This window comes from Pogoniulus pusillus, chromosome 6, assembly GCF_015220805.1.
Source record: "Pogoniulus pusillus isolate bPogPus1 chromosome 6, bPogPus1.pri, whole genome shotgun sequence".
NCBI classification, from domain to species: Eukaryota; Metazoa; Chordata; class Aves; order Piciformes; family Lybiidae; genus Pogoniulus; species Pogoniulus pusillus.
Window position 1 is genome coordinate 36,212,302 of NC_087269.1, and position 14,663 is coordinate 36,226,964.

The following is a 14,663-nucleotide window of genomic DNA, read 5'->3' on the forward strand; positions in this document are numbered from 1 at the left end:
GTCATTATGGAAATACACAGCAGAGAGTCAAAAGCAATTCTGTCAAAATGAGTAAAATTGGTCCACTGCCTTTTCCAAAATATCCTGCTTTTTTTAATGAGTGAATAATTCTTCCAGCTTAGTGACATGAAAGAAAGAGTGATAGATGTTCACCAACTGCTGGTGAAGTAAATACACAGGATGTTCCCTGGAGATGGACTGTGTGGGAGTGTGACTCTGACAGCTGGGAGAAGTTGAATTAATTTTGATAAGTTTAGTACCTGCTGTCACCCATTGTCTTCTCCCAGTTGTAAGAACTGTAGCAAACTTGCTGAAGTCCATCGTTCTTTGATCATGTTCAGAATGCCTCACCTGTGCTGCCACATCAGTTCTTGTCTAATTTTAGATACAATATAATTGGATAAAGAGAAATAGCAATCAAGACATAATAGAACAAACTGGGATTTGCCATTCTAGCATTGGCCTTCACTAAAAAGGTTGAATTAGACAAGACAAGTGTAACATATTAATCTAATTTCCCTGTGTCCCAGGGGAATAGGCCTATAGACAAAGATAAAAATATGTCATAAATTCAGGCTTTACCGGGGTTTTGTTCTGACTGGTTCTCGTGTCACCCTCACACATAATTTAGGCAAATATGATCTAGATGTAATTGTCATTGGGCAGATGTGGTAGTGTGTTTAAGAACTGCTCACAGAATACTTGTTAAGAACACAGGCCAAAGCAGAGTGATCCATCAGGCAAAATTCTGAAGGGACCTACTCTCACTGTGCCATCATTCAGTATTTTCACTAATGGTGTGGGTGACAACCAAGAGTACATATCACACATTTGCAGTGTAAGACACCTGGTTTATAACTCAAAGAGATCGTGAGAACTTTGCAAACTGAAACAATAACAGGCTGTATTTCAGTTGAGACAAGTACAAGGTCTGACACCTAAGGAAAAATCACCAGTGTGCACACAGAACTGAGACAAAACTGGTTATCAGTGGGTCTGTGGGTGGAGAACTGTAGTTAATGAAAATTTTGCACTCTTGGCAAAAAGGCAAATCTCATACAAAACTAATTTAGAAGTGAGCTACAGAAGGAAATAGTATAAAGCTTAGAGTGGCTGCCATAATGCATTTAGTAACCTGGAACAGGTTGCCTAGAGTGGTTGTGGATGTCTCCTGCCTGGGGGCGTTCAAGGCCAGGTTGGATGAGGCCTTGAGCACCCAAGCCTAGTTGAGAGGCATCCATGCCCATGGCAGGGAGGTTGGAGCAAATGATCTGTGAGGTCCCTTCCAACCTAAGACATTCTATGATTCTATAAAGAGTCTGGACTCAAAATTCAAGAACTTACTAACCAGATGAAGAGCATCCAGAGGAAATAAAAGGGAACCAAAAGACATATTCTGAAAACATTATCTTAGAAGGTAAAATAAGGCTGAGTTAGCTAATCTAGAGTTTAGAAAATTGAACACAGAATAAGAATCTACAAGGACAAAAGAATATAGGCATACAGAGAGGAAGTATCAGATCCTCCCTGTCCACTGAGAGTAACAGCAATACTAGCACGCTTCAATGCAATGTATGAGGTACAAACAAAAAACCTTTCTAATAAGCAATCAATTCACCATGTGCTAAACAAAGACAGCAATGTAATTGCTCTTACAACCATTCATGTTAGGATTCTATCCTGAAACGAACTGCTGGATTATACTACTGTTCTGGTAGGGCATAAATCCTGCCAGGCTGGTTAAGCTCTTGCTCTCTTCCTCCTGTATCAGGGAATCCCAGGAAGTTGAGTCAGATGAGCAAAGCCTTGAGGGCTAGCGGCTTAGCACCGTGCATCAGGTATCTTGTGCTGCTCCTAAACCTGCCCATGTGGTCAAACAAGGCATGGAGCTTTGAATTCATTGGCCAGATTGGTTTTCAAACTGAAGTATTTAAAGGGGGGTACTTTAGAAACCCTGCCTTTCTGCATTCCGCCTTTCTATACTGAGCCTCTCTGCTGTTTCTCATTCACAGCTTGTTAATCAGAAATCAAGGAGGCCACCTGTATGCAGCTAGTACCTGCCAGCTTAGCAGCAACTCAGCTCTCCTTCCCTCTGCCTGGAATATTTTTTATTTTACCCTAACATTATTATTGTGAGTTTGAAAGTATCTTTGATATGGGAGACTTATTCAGGGACCAAAAGTACATATTCTGGAGTGAATGCCAAGACTCCATTAGCATAGTTAGATGTTTTTTCTGGGTTTTGCATTACTATATTCCAAGTTCTGATTGTTTCAACTGTTTAATTCTGTGCAATTATTTCCTGCTGACCCAAAATTCAAAGAATCTCAGGGAATTTTCCTGATTTTTAATTATAATAATAAAATTAATGTGCATACAGAAATTAATACTCATAGAATCATAGAATCAACCAGGCTGGAAGAGACCTCCAAGATCATCCAGTCCAACCTAGCACCCAGCCCTAGCCAGTCATCTAGACCATGGTACTAAGTGCCTCATCCAGTCTTTCCTTGAACACCTCCAGGGACAGTGACTCCACCACCTCCCTGGGCAGCCCATTCCAATGCCAATCACTCTCTCTGGGAAAAACTTCCTCCTAACATCCAGCCTATACTTCCCCCAGCACAACCTGAGACTGTGTCCTCTTGTTCTGTTGCTGGTTGCCTGCGAGAAGAGACCAACCCCCACCTGGCTACAACCTCCCTTCTGGTAGTTGTAGACAGCACTGAGGTCCCCCTTGAGCCTCCTCTTCTCCAAGCTAAACAATCCCAGCTCCCTCAGCCTCTCCTCATAGGGTTTGTGTTCCAGGCCCCTCAGTACTCAAGGTGTGGCCTGACCAGTGCTGAATACAGTTATTAATTTCCAATACACCTACTTCTTTGAATTCTTTCTAGTCCTGCTTTGTAATACTAGTCTGCTGCTACAAGTTTGAGTCCTCCATCCGCCTCACCTCTCCCTTTGCTGAAATTGGGGTAACTTAAGAATTAGCAAAGAAATTAAATGTTTTTGATAGATCATGACTCCCAACAGGGAACATTTGCCATGTGCTAAATGTCAAAATCACTATTCATAGAACCTATTCAAAATTAAAACAGTTATTTGCATTATTCACAGAATCACAGAATTATAGAATGGCTTAAGTTGGACAAGACCTTAGAGATCATCTATTCCAACCTCTCCACCATGGGCAGGGATGCCTCTCAACTGATGTGGCTTCTCAAGGCCTCATCCAACCTGGCCCTGAACACCCCCAGCATCAGGATCTAGAGCTTGTGTGTGGCTTCGATAAAAATTAAACCTATAAACTCGTTTAAAACTAGGAGGTTTTAATTAACCAAAAAGCACATGCTTCCTGTTAATGTATGCCAGCAAGCAAATTAAAGTAGGTACTTAGATGTAAAATATTTGTTACTTTAATAAGAACAGCCAGGTAAATTGATGGCAAATTAACTTCTCTTGTAATTATGTTTCTATGCAGATATCAATAGCTATTCATGGTGTCTGCTCTCTTCCTGGGGAGTTTGTGAGGATGTTTATATGGCCACCTTTTCAAAGCTAACTATATTTTTATACATACATTAATGATTGGAACAGGCTCCCCAGAAAGCTTGTGGAGTTTCCTTCTCTGTAGGCTTTCAAAAACTGCCTGGATGCATTCCTATGCACCCTGCCTTAGATGATCCTGCTCTGGAAGAATGGTTGGACTTGATGATCTTTGGAGGTCTCTTTCAACCACTAACATTCTGTGATTGCTGTATTTAAGATGCAAATATAAGTAAGACAGTAAAATAATTCAGCAAGGCTATTTCTTGTTTGTGGTACTGCACATCAAGTAAACTCTTCATTGGCCAGCAATCATATAAACATAGCAGGCAGGAAATCTGTAGAAAAGATCTTGTTCTCAGATGTTTTTTGTCTGTATATTCATAAAACTGTCCACAGAACTCTGAGGAAAAAATGTGGTTGTCTGAAAGCATTTCTGCTCCTGTCATCTCTAAGTGGATTGAGTTAAAAAACATTGCATCTTCAAGACAAACACCTAACCTGTGGTGGTAACTTTGAAATTAACCTAAGCTGTTCTCCTCACTACTTTAGTAACTTTAAACACTTAAAATAAATGTTGTCCAATCATCAGAATGTACACTGCCTTTAAAGTCTGAAAATTAATTGGAAGAAACCTTATTTGACCTTCTCTTCAGCATAAAATTGTATAAGCCAGTAACTACCTCAGTGGAGTTACACTGATCACGATGGCATACATTTTCTCAAGCAAAATTACTGTGCAATACACTTGCACAGTAACTACACAAATTAGACACAACAACTAGAGGAAGATACAACTTTCAGGTGAGAAAAGCTGTGTTGATACACAAGATGTACCTGTTTATAGCAGATAAAGATTTGGTCAGAGGGATTTGCCTCCAATCTTAATTACTGAGAGATCTCACAGCACATTGCCCAGATGAACCTGCATACCACAGTGCGGGGCAGTGCCAGAACCAGAACTGAGGGAAGGATCAATAAAGTAACATTTCCATGATTAGCCATCCACTTGCAGAGTCAGGAACATAAATACATGGTCAAACCTCAGTCCCTCTATCTCACCATCAACCCATACTCTCTCTAAATAGATTCTTAAGATCACAGAATCACAGAATGTTAGTGGTTGAAAGAGACCTCCAGAGGTCATCAAGTCCAACCATTCTTCCAAAGTGGGATCACCTAGGGCAGGTCATACAGGAACACATCCAGGCAGTTTTTAAAGTCTCCAGAGAAGGAGACTCCACAACCTCTTTGGGCAACTTGCTCCAAGGCTCCAGCACCCTCACATAAAGAAATGTCCACTCATGCTAAGATGGAAGCTCCAGTGTTCTAGCTTGTACCTGTTGTTCCTTGTCCTACCACTGTGCACTACTAAAAACAGGCTGGCATCAACATCTTGACACCCATCCCTCAGATATTTATACATGTTGATAAGATCTCCTTTCAGCCTTCTCTTCTCCGGACTAAACAGCCCCTGGTCTCTTAGTTTTTCTTCATGGGAGAGATTCAAGTCCCACAAACACTTTCATAGCTCTGTTATATTAGTAATACAGACAGAAGACTTTGTTGCAAGCTACATATGTGCAGTTTAAGAGGGACAGAGATCTGCTGGAGAGGGTCCAGTGGAGGGCTACAAGGATGATTAGGGGGCTGGAGTACTGCCTGATGAGGAGAGGCTGAGGGACATGGGGCTTTTCAGTCTGGAGAAGACTGAGAGGGGATTCAATAAATGTTTGTAAATATCTGAGGGCTGGTGGTCAGGACAGGGGGGACAGTCTCTGCTCACTTGCTCCCTGCGATAGGACAAGGAGCAATGGACATAAGCTGCAGCACAGGAGGCTCCACCTCAACACACAGGGGAACTTCTTCACTGTAAAAGTCACAGAGCACTGGAACAGGCTCCCCAGAGAGGCTGCGGAGTCTCCTTCTCTGGAGACTTTTGAGGCCTGTCTGGACACGTTCCTCTGTGACCTAAGGTACATTGTATGATCCTGCTTTGGCAAGGGGGTTGGACTCAGTGATCAATTTGGGTCCCTTCCAACCCCTGATATCCTGTGATCACACCTGGTTTTATGTGCTTTGTAGGTTGTGATAGAAAGAGAACATAAAAAGGCACTTTCACAGGTGCTAGTTTCCCGTTGAAGTGACAGATGTGGCATAAGAAGAAATACAACACTCTCAACAAAGCAAGAGGAATCAGGAGTGCCATTATGCAGAACCAGTATTGAGATAGATACATATAAATAAAATCTAATTATTATGGTGGAAATGCCCAAGTGACAGAAGTCAAGGAGGAAAAAAGGTCACTCTGCAGTGTTGCCATACCACTTCTTGAACAAGTAATTCTTGGTGTTACCACTGCATGCAAAAGCCTCATGACAGCATAGAAATCTGCTGCAGAACAGCAGACAAGACAATCCCTGTCTTAACCTTCATATCTATTTTATCCATACACTTTTCATATCAATAAATAGGACCTAGGTATAAATATTCAAATATCAATATCAAATATTGGTCGAAACAAAGAGCTCTCTTTGTTTGCTACAGCAGGAAATAGATTTGTTCACATATTTATTTGGAATAATGTATGTGAAGGTTTCTGTTAATATGTAGATTTAGGCTGAGAGGGAATTGTTGTCAAAGACTGAAATAGGCCAATTAAGTCTAAACACGTCCTTGATTTTCCAGACATGTTTGCTGCTTTCCCCCTCTCCTGTCATTGAGGAATCAAGGGTGGGAAAGGAAAAGAAAGGCCCTAGTGCCTTCCAGTCTCCTTCATGTCCCTTCCCATTGGAATGGGCTGCCCAGGGAGGTGGTGGAGGCACCGTCCCTGGGAGTCTTCAAGAAAAGTCTGAATGAGGCACTTAGTGCCATGGTCTAGTTGATTGGATAGGGCAGGGTGATAGGTTGGACTGGATGATCTTGGAGGTCTCTTCCAACCTGGTTGATTCTATGATTCTTCCAACTTGTGAACAGGGTATCTCACATGTTTATACACTTGTTTGTGTTCTGCCCTAAAAAAGTAAAAGTAAGCCCTGACTTCACCTAATGCAGTTAAGTTTGGCAAACTGCCCTTCTGATTGGCTAATCTGTGACCAAAGGAGCCAACAGTCTCAGGCTACATTGATAAAAAGAAATGAGCAGGTAAACACAATATGGTCTGCCTTATTGTGCCTCTGCCTTAGTGTGCTTCTGCCTCACTGCCCTTGCATCCTGCCATGCTCTGCAACATTCTACATGCTACATAGGAACAAGCTCTGATACTTGGGGTTTGTATACCTGGAAACTGCCTTGTCTTAGTTTACCAGAAGATTGGCATTAAGCACCTTCACGTGATAGGCTTGCTTAGCCAGTGAGACATTGGGCTTGCCTGCTCCTCTGAAAACCTCCATGCCAAGACTGAACACCTGCAAGTCTTCTTCCAAGACTGTGTGGTGAATAGTCCTAAGAGGCATAAAATGGGCTTAAGCATGTCCTGTCTTATTTACCTGCCTGTCTGCATTGCAGCCAGAGGTGGGAAAACAGGACAAAAGAGACCCAGACAACCTGGTCTGGTTTAATCCAGTTGCCTGAGAGGGGTTTCATGGGGACCACGCCCCTGTCGCGTGCAAGGCCTATGCACCCCCCATTTTTGGCAGACAACAGCTTGTGGCTTCTTCCATTTTTGGGTCTACTTGGATGATGCCAGAGGTGATTGGGTGATTGTGTGGCCAATGAGACCGTTAGCCTCAGCCATCACCCTATAAATGGGGGTGAACAGGTGAATAAGGAGCTTGCCTGCTCATTCCTTCCTCATCACCTGCCGCTCGCCTGCCTGTCTCCTCAGCCGCCTCAAGCCACCTGAGCCAGCAGCTGATTCTACTTTGCAGCCCACGTGGAATTCGCCACGGGACTTCCATTGAGTATTTTCCCACCTACGTTTTGGGCCACAGACATTAGGACTAGTGAGTATTCTTAACTCTTTATTCAGGTTGCTAAAGGATTTTAATTGACCTCACAAGCGGTACAGAGACATTCTGTAAAACAGTTCTGCTAACTGCACCAAAGAACTTGTGTGGAGAGTTGTAAATAAGTTTGGGGGAATGGTTTTGTGTATATTAATAAATTATTTAATAACTTTTAAATCGGCCTCATTGCATTTTACTCCAAACTCAGATTTCAACTAGTCCCCTTCATAACAGACTGAGAGCCCTGGAAGGGACACAGATCATCTAAGAGGAACGAGGATCAGGTCAGAGATTGTCTGCTTCTTCTCCAGCTCCCTGTTAGAGCCTGGGAAGACCTACAAGCCTTAGCAGCTAAGAAGATATCAACAGAACTCCCTGCAGTTTTTTGGGTATGGTCAGGAAACTGCATTTAGACCCAGGAATCCAGAGATAACTTTTGTGAGTTAATACTCATTTTGTGATCCTGTGCAAAATTGCTTTTAAATAAACTGGGATAAGACATACCCTGTCAGTTTTCCCTTCAGTCTGAATACTTGTGCGACTACGTGCATCGTGGTCTTCTTCAAGGTCAGATACATCTTCTAGCTCTTCAGGTGTCTGGGAGAAAAAATAATTAGAAATGGGTTATTCTCTTTTATAGTTAGCAACTTTGGCATTAATGTCAAACATATGCTGTAATTTCGTCTTAATGTCTGACAAAACCAGTCCTGTTTTATAGTACCCAGGCTAATAAACGCTACCTAAATCAAATTTCTGAGATAACACTGTAAGAAATAAAGAGCACAAACCTAGCACACAGGCTGGTAGAAACACAATGGTAGTGGTGAAAAATACACCTAGACTTCCTCAAGAAAACAGGTAAGAAATCAGGTTTTGGGGCAACGATGTGCATAATGCTACACTACTAAAGCAGGGGAAAGGAACACTTTATTTTCAGGCAAAGACTAACAGTGTGATTAAGTCTCTCACCTTTGTTCCTATTAGACATAGTAAGAGTTCCAAGGTTGTCAAAACCTGTTATCAACCATAAGCTGTCTTAAAACCTCCAGTGCACAAGGAAAATTAGACTTTATGGTGGATGCATAACAACAAAATAAAAAAAGCAACTATCCCAGACTCACTCTAATGTAAACACTTACAGACACTCTTATTAGAGGACCAGTAACAGAAAAGGTATTATAAGAGAGTAAGTGGATCTTCTCAGGATGACACTGACCAGGGCCCTTAGGCAGGTAGCAGCCTTTCTTCAGTGAGAAGTTTAAGGGAAAAAGAAATCAGTCTTTAAAGCTACACAAGACTTGCTCACTACATACATAAATACACTGCAATTCTTATGTTTTTTCTAAACATTACTGTCATGAAAGGCCAAATTTGGTCTAAACATGTCCCATCTTGTCCAGACATGTTTTCTACTCTCCCTTCTTCTGTTGGGGGAAGCAACAACGGGAAAGGAAGACAAAGGCTTGGTGCCACTGAGTTTCCTTCTCTCCTTCCAAAGTTGTAAACAGGGTACCCTTGCGAGTTTATACACTTCTTTGTGCTCTGCCCTAGCTAACCCAATGTGGTGAAGTTTGGCAAACTGCCATTCTGACTGTGTAAGCCCTGTGGTCAAAGAGCCACTAGTCTTGGGCTGAATTGATAAAAGCAGATGAGCAGGCAAACACACCGTGCTCTCTCTCTGCCGTTGTATCCTGCCATGCTCTTGCCTTATTTGGTTTGCAGCATTATGTCTGGTAAGTTCCAAGCCAGCTTTGCTGTATAGTAACAAGCCCTGATGTTTTGGGTTTGTCTACCTGGAAACTTGCTGTTCCTCTGGTTTACCAGGAGAAGGCGTTAAGTGCCTCACAATGTGGTGAAAAGTGACACCGACATTGTGCCTCTCTGCACATCTGTAAGACATCCTGCCTGCACCTCTTCAAATCTCCTTGACAAGTCTGGAGTCAAAGAGGAACCAGGATCATGTCAGAGATCCGCCGTCTGTCCCCCAGCACCCTGTTAATGCCTGAGAAACTTCGGAAGTTTTAATAGCTATTAAGACACTAAGAGAACTCCCTGCAAGTGTTTGAGTACTGTCTGGAAGCTATAGTTTAGCCCAAGGATTCTGGAGATAATATTTTGTGAGTAAATACTTAAAGCCTCCCTCTATCTGAATCCAAGTGCCTTCTGCCTTAAGCAGAAAGAAGCCTCTTAAGTCCCTCTAGTGGACAAGCGACACAATCAACTGCAAGGACCTCCTTCCAATTCTAATAGTTTAGTTATTGCTGTATTGCTGCTAGTTATTTCTTAAGTGGTCTAGATCCATTTTCCCTCTGCGTAATGCTTTCTATGACTGTGGAAAGAATCTGACTAAAAATAAGTAATGCAGTGAGATTAAATATATTAATATAAAAATTAATAAACTATATTAATTCTGAAAAATAAATAAATACCACCCATACCATTACAATTACTTACAACTTTTTACCCACAGTGATCATGATGTTGGATTCATGCTAGTAGGGCACCACTTCTTCCTGGGTGAACACACTGTTGGAATTGTTTGACAATTTCAATTTTGCAGCATGGGGTTTTAGTTATTTTATGAAGCATGGAATACGAGAGGCTGTATTCCAGGGCAGAATGGTTAACGATTTTGAGACAGCCACATTATTCATAAGGTCATGTCAGTAAAAGTACTGTCTTACTGACAAATGCCAGCATCACCCACAAGAAATCCTGCATATATACAAAAAGATTGTTCTAGAGGGCACTGAGATGATTTTATGAATTGTATTGATATTATTTTTCTGTAAAGCAAACTACGTAAACAATTCCTATCCTAAATAAAGAAACCTTAGAGAGCAAACAGGAGAGGAAAATGACACAAACAGAAGACAATTCTAAATGATAGGCTCAGATAGGCTTTTCAAAGACAAAACCACCCATTTATTAATCTGATACAGGAGTTTTAAATTTGCAAGTTGTGGAACAGAGATGTCTTTCCAGCTACACTACCATAGGGATTCTCACTCTGCTTTACTCATATGCAGAACATTGGGTCAGACTTTATGTAGATGTGGGCTCATCTCAGAGCCCTTCTTGGCCCAAATGTTGTCAGAATACCTTTAAATATATATATAAAAATATATATACTTATGAATATATATATATGTGTATATATATATATATATATATATAAATATATATATATAAAATGTATATGCCTTAATCAGGTTGGTAGAAGTTACTTGTGGCTAGGATGGTCATGTTCTTCTACAAAGCCTATTTTCCTACCCAGAATAGTGCATGCTTATGGAGTTCTTCCTTAGTCATAGAAGCACAGAATCACAGAATTGGTTTGGTTGAAAAAGACCTGTAAAATTGAGTCCAACCACTGACTCAACACTACCATGGTTACTAAACCACGTCCCAGTGTACTATTGTCCACACTTTTATTAAACACCTTCATGGATGGTGACTCCACCATCTCTCTGGGCACCCTGTTCTAATGCCTGGTCACTCTTGCAGCAAAGAAAATTTTCCTAATCTCCATTTAAACCTCCCCAGCACAATTTCAGGCCCTTTCCTCTCATGCTGACACCTAACCATAGGAAGAAGAGGCTAACTCCTACCTCACTTAAAGTTCTTTTCAGGGACATCTCCCATCAGCCTCCTCCTCTTCCCCAGAATAAACAGCCCTGGTCCCTTCAGATTCTCATCCATATCAGCCAGGTTTTTAATTAGTACTGCCACAGAATTCAGGTAAAACCCCTGTTTAGACTAAGGACAAAATTTCAGGCAGAAAGAAGCTCTTGATTTATCAAACTGTAAGTCATAAACCATAGTAATTTTCAGACACAAGCCATAAAATTTGGAGGGAATAAAAACAAACCCAAAAGGTCTCACCACACTACAGTAATGAGGACAGAAGTAGTTACTTTCTCCTCCTTGGAAGGTCTGCAAGATTTGTCACTTTTCATACTGCATTCACAATTCACTACTTATTGAATAGCTGACAAACACACATATCTGCTTATATGAACATTCCTTGTGTGAACACATGGATACTCCATATTGGGAAAGATGGAACATAACGCAGCTGTCTCCTGGTTTTGAATTCTCCATTCACTTTCAATGCTGCTTAAGAAAGTGCAGATGCACCTTTGAATTAGTTTGGGTAACCCTGGCTTGTAACAGAAAATGAGGGACTACAGGAAGTTTAGCACGGGAAGAATAGCAGCTCAAGGGCTGGATTAAGAAGAATGGAAGGAATCTGAAGTAACATTTGAATATTTAAGGCTCTGACATAAACTTTACAGAACCTCTGATATAAAATGGAGTCTTGGCTACTCCAAGTAAAGGTCGATGAAGAGGGTTGGGTATATGTAGGCAGTGACAGAATGAACACAAGACATAAATGCCAGATCCATTATTAAGAAATACATAATATGGAATTACCAGTAAACATAAGAAAGAATGCTGAGGTACAACCAAGTCCTGTAGAAGATTAGCCAGCAACAACACACAAACTCACGCATGGAGTACAGTGGTAGAAAGAGTTGGAACAGAAATATCAACAGAAAAATAAAATATTAAAAAGTTTACAGCAGCCATAGGAGCAGAACTTTTGGATAGACAGCCCCGGGGGTGCTGGAGCAGGAGAGAAATCAATTACCAGGTGAAGCCTGAGCAGGGTTATATAATAGCTGGCTTCAAGAATAATGGCGTGATATGGGATAGGATACCTGTACCAGTCTCCTGGGCCAGGATTCTAGGAGAGATTTCAGACAGTTGTGAAGAGTCTTTGTTGACCACAACAAAAATACATTCAGCTACGTCCTTACACATTTAGGACTACAATGACATTGATGCTGATGCTACATTGCACGAGCAGTGTGCACTCCTTTCAATACTTGCAATAAATCTGCATTCTTGATGTGTTTGTTGCTAAAGACTTAAGCTGAGGACCGGAAATCATACTCACAGCCAACACTGTTATTGATGAATTCTATGCTTTCCTGGCATTACACTTGAAGCTGCAACAGCAAATCATTACTACTGTATAAGGGTGATTTAAGGCTATAAAATACCTTTTTAGCTATGAAATGAAAAAGCATTGCCTAACGACAAACCTTTTAATTTGCTTGATTTTTCAAGAGAATAATTAATAAAATCAGGGCCTGGCCTTAGTCTTTAAATTTCTACCAGTCTTTTAAATGGCTGCAAATGTGCTCTTCAGTGTATCTGAACTCAAATACAACCTTTGTAGACTACGGTGTTTGACAAGGCTTCACAGCATTTTCTCTGACAAAGTTTTTTATTCAGCTCTGCTCAAAAGTGATTACTCAAACAACTAATTTTGTACAATCATTCATTTTTAAAGGTCACATACACTCATGAAACCATCAATCCTGCAAATAAAGGGACTCAGCTCTTAAAAAAAAACACAGAGTCTAAAATCTCCAGATATACAATGTAAACAGAGACATCACCATGTCAAAGAAAGAAGCTATCTCTTCTTATCTAACATTCAATTAAACGCTGACCTTTAAACTGTCATTAGATGCTCTTACGCTTTATCTTATCTTGCTTTCCACATCCCCTATCTGTCATTCTTTCTTCCAAATGAACACTAAAATGCAGTGCAGAGTAACACCTTAACAGGGCCTAAGTTGATGAGTGATGCCTTTATTACACCACTGCAAATACAGTCATTTTGTGGTATGTAAATACCAAAGCAGCAACAGAAATGCTTGTACTTGCTCTAGGAGGATCAGAATTTGTCAGCTATGTTCTTCACTGAGAATAAAATGGGTTTAAAGAGATGATCTGTTCTACTCTGGACACAAATGCTGGTATTTTGAAAATTGCATCGTGTCGAGCAGCATGTCATTCAGAGCAACAGGCTATGTGCCACAAATGGGCCCTCTGCAAGTATTTAGCTGGTGTCTGCTATTTTTCAGTACTAGTCACAATACCACTGTGATCCCATGCTTAATTCTGCCAGATGATAGGTTGCCAGGGGGAGTTTGATATACTAAAGGAAAACAAGAAATTGCACCTATTATTTTTTTTTCCTCACTAATTTAGTAAGAAGCTCACATAATTGTTGCTATCTACTCACTGAAAGCACTTTTCAGGTTTTGCTAAGAGCAATTATTTTGAGTGTTATTTCGAAAACAATAAAACTCCACAAGGACAAATGAAAATCCTCTGTTCTTAATCTGTCAATATTGAGACATCTCAATGCTATGGCAAATACCATCCTCTCTATTTATCATTATAAAAGATTGTATGTCTAGTCTCAAAATCTAGTCTTGGCATTTCCCTTACAGTGACATCTCTTGCATACAATGTTAGTTGGGATATTATGAGTACAAAGCTAACAAATAAGATTAGAACTCTGCTAGGAAGGAATTTGGCATCAAGTTAACAGTAAGATAATTACCCTTCCGTAGCCTGTACACATTACAGACAGTTCATTTCAAACATAGGTGAGAAGCAGGTCTTGTTACTAAGACAGAAATTTTGGTGTTTTGTTTTTTTTAATATAGTTAATCTGTAATTTCAGGTAAGATTGGTATCATAGAATGGCTTAGGTTGGAAGAGATCTTAGAGATCATCTACTCCAACCTCACCACAATGGGCAGGGACACCTTTCAAACAGACTTGGCTGCTCAAGGATTCATCCAACCTGGCCTTGAACACCCTCAGGGAGAAAGGATCCACAACCTTTCTGGGCAGCCTGTTCCAGAGCCTCATAACCCTCATACTGAAGAACTTAAGATTCAGCCTAAACCTGCTTTCCTTCAGGTTCAAGCCATCCCACCTCATCCTATTTCTAGACACCCTTATGGAAATTGCTTTGTAATGTCTATCTCTGTATTTCTCTCTAAATATAATTCTGTATTTTTTCTCCAATTTCATTTGAGAGCTGAATTTCTGTCAGCTATCTTGAAAAACAACAACACTTTCCTGAAGGATTCCTTCAGGTATCAGAAGGCAGCTTTAAGGTCTCCCTGAAGTTCTCTCTTCTCTAGGCTGAACGTCCCCAGGTGCCTCACCCTGTCCTTATAGCAGAGGTGTGCCAGCCCTTGGATCATGTTTGTGGCCCCTCTCTGTGCTAGCTCTAATAGCAGTGTCCTTCTTATGATGGGGACACCAGAACTGGATGCAGTATTTGAGGTGGGGTCT

The 14,663-nt window shown here is 40.9% G+C and overlaps 1 protein-coding gene across 13 annotated transcripts in view; it reads right to left on the bottom strand.

Annotated features, from left to right (window-relative positions):
• Positions 1 to 14,663, bottom strand: part of CTNNA3 (catenin alpha 3) — a 452,565-nt gene that overhangs the window by 49,605 nt on the left and 388,297 nt on the right. For all 13 annotated transcript variants that reach the window (XM_064145224.1, XM_064145225.1, XM_064145223.1 and 10 more), the window contains one exon: positions 7,995 to 8,087. In XM_064145224.1, the coding sequence (XP_064001294.1) occupies positions 7,995 to 8,087 (93 nt within the window). The remainder of the gene's footprint in view (positions 1 to 7,994; positions 8,088 to 14,663) is intronic.